This window comes from Gymnodraco acuticeps, unplaced genomic scaffold (assembly GCF_902827175.1).
Source record: "Gymnodraco acuticeps unplaced genomic scaffold, fGymAcu1.1, whole genome shotgun sequence".
Taxonomy (NCBI): domain Eukaryota; kingdom Metazoa; phylum Chordata; class Actinopteri; order Perciformes; family Bathydraconidae; genus Gymnodraco; species Gymnodraco acuticeps.
In genome coordinates, this window is record NW_022992265.1 from 1931147 (window position 1) to 1933075 (window position 1929).

Below are 1929 nucleotides of genomic sequence, written 5' to 3' on the forward strand. Positions count from 1 at the left end.
GAATCCTCCGGCCGTTAACTCCAAATAAACCATCAGTGTTTGAGATCAAAGCTACTGCTCCTACCGTGTCTCCTTCCTGAGTCGGTGACTCCCACTGCATAGCTACACAGAAGTTTCCTCTACACAAAGCACCATGTGAGCCAGTCCTTAAGTCATTGCCATAACAATGCAACAATACATTTATGGTGAATCATACTCCAGGGAACTGTCTTCTGTTCAGAAGAAAATCACTCCTATAAAGATGCTAATCCTTCTGAAGATGTTACCAGTTGGTCACTGCTAGTATAGTGCTCACTACATGTTTCTTATTTGTTCAGAGACTGAATGAATGTTTGGTTTGTCTCCTCTCTGTCTATTTTGGTTCTAAAGTGTTGGTGCAAAGCTGTGAATCCAAATCACTATAACTTGTTATTCATGCACAGTATTTGGTAATGTGTCATGATTAACTAAATGTATCTGAGCCCATAGAGGAGTGAAGTTGCGTGGACATATCATTTGGTAAGTTAATGAATTTGCTAAAATATGACTTTTACAACATTATCTCTGTATGCATTTATTATTCATTCACATGTTTGGGATAAATCGTTAATGTGTACATAGTTGTTATGCTACTAACAATAATGACATTATTAACAATGAAGGCTTTTTCATTTTCTAGGCAGGAAGAGCATCAAAATGAACATCCACTACAATACATCCGATGTTTTGGTGCTAGAACGCTTACATATCTCCTCTGAATACGTCTTTCCTGCATTTCTTTTTGCAACTCTGAGCTACATGATCATACTTTTCTGCAACCTTCTTCTAATCCTTACCATTGTACTGAGCAAATCTCTGCATCAGCCCATGTATCTAATATTGCTGAACCTTTCCATCAGCGATCTCATAGGATCCACAGCTTTCTTCCCTCTGATCATTAAGAACATACTCACAAACAACAGGACAATGCAATACTCGGCTTGTGTTGTCCAAGCTTTCTTTATCCACATCTATGCAATAGGTACAATTTTCAGTCTGACTGCAATGGCATATGATAGATATATTGCCATATGTTGCCCTTTGAAATACAACACAGTTATGACGAATGTTCACATTATGGGAATAATCACATTAGTGTGGATGAGTTCACTAGTTTTGATTACTGTCCTTTTTGGTCTGCTTTTGCGTTTACCCCACTGTCGATCTGTATTGAACAACCCCTACTGTGATAACCCCTCTCTGCTTACTCTGGTTTGTGCCGACACAACCATCAATAATATTTATGGGCTCTTTATAGTCGCTCTTACACAACTGATGGCTAATGGGACAATTTTGTACACATATCTCCAGATCCTTGTTGCATGCTTCAGATCCAAGAGAACCGACACAAAAGCCAGAGCTCTGCAGACCTGTGCTACACATTTGACAGTTGTCCTCCTTTTGGAGTGTCTTGGTCTTTTTACTATCATATCATACAGGATCAAAGATATTTCACCACATTTAAGGAGATTCATTGGAATGTCAACTTTAATTTTCCCTCCAACATTAAATCCAATCATCTATGGACTGAAAACCAAAGAAATTAGAGAAAAAGTAGTGTACTTTTTCAGGAATAAAATCTTTCCATCTTAGGCAGGCAGCAAGGTTCAACTTATTTTTCATGTCTTGTCGATAAATACGTTATTTGCTACTAATTCCTTTTTGTGACTGCAAAACCTAATTTGGCTTTATGTTCCTCTAAGGTTTAAGTTTCTGACAAAAGATATTTTTCTTAATAATAATAATTCTTTAACTTTTGGCTAATTATTGTACATGGTAATGTGAAACAATAAATGTCCCATTTGGAACGTATAATTAATTATTGCATTATTATTTTACTGTTAACAAAATGTAAATAACCTTTATGACCTTGTCATGTTTTCTGTTCCAGGAAATTCTCCCCCAATACAA

The 1929-nt window shown here is 36.7% G+C and overlaps 1 protein-coding gene across 1 annotated transcript; it reads left to right on the forward strand.

Moving 5' to 3' along the window:
• Positions 1–363: 363 nt before the first annotated feature.
• LOC117540424 (putative gustatory receptor clone PTE01) lies at positions 364–1727 on the forward strand. The gene is given in 3 exon segments (XM_034207090.1): positions 364–498; positions 659–1611; positions 1722–1727. Coding segments are annotated over 2 exon segments (942 nt in total). The 5' UTR covers positions 364–498; positions 659–675.
• The last annotated feature ends 202 nt before the right edge of the window (positions 1728–1929 follow it).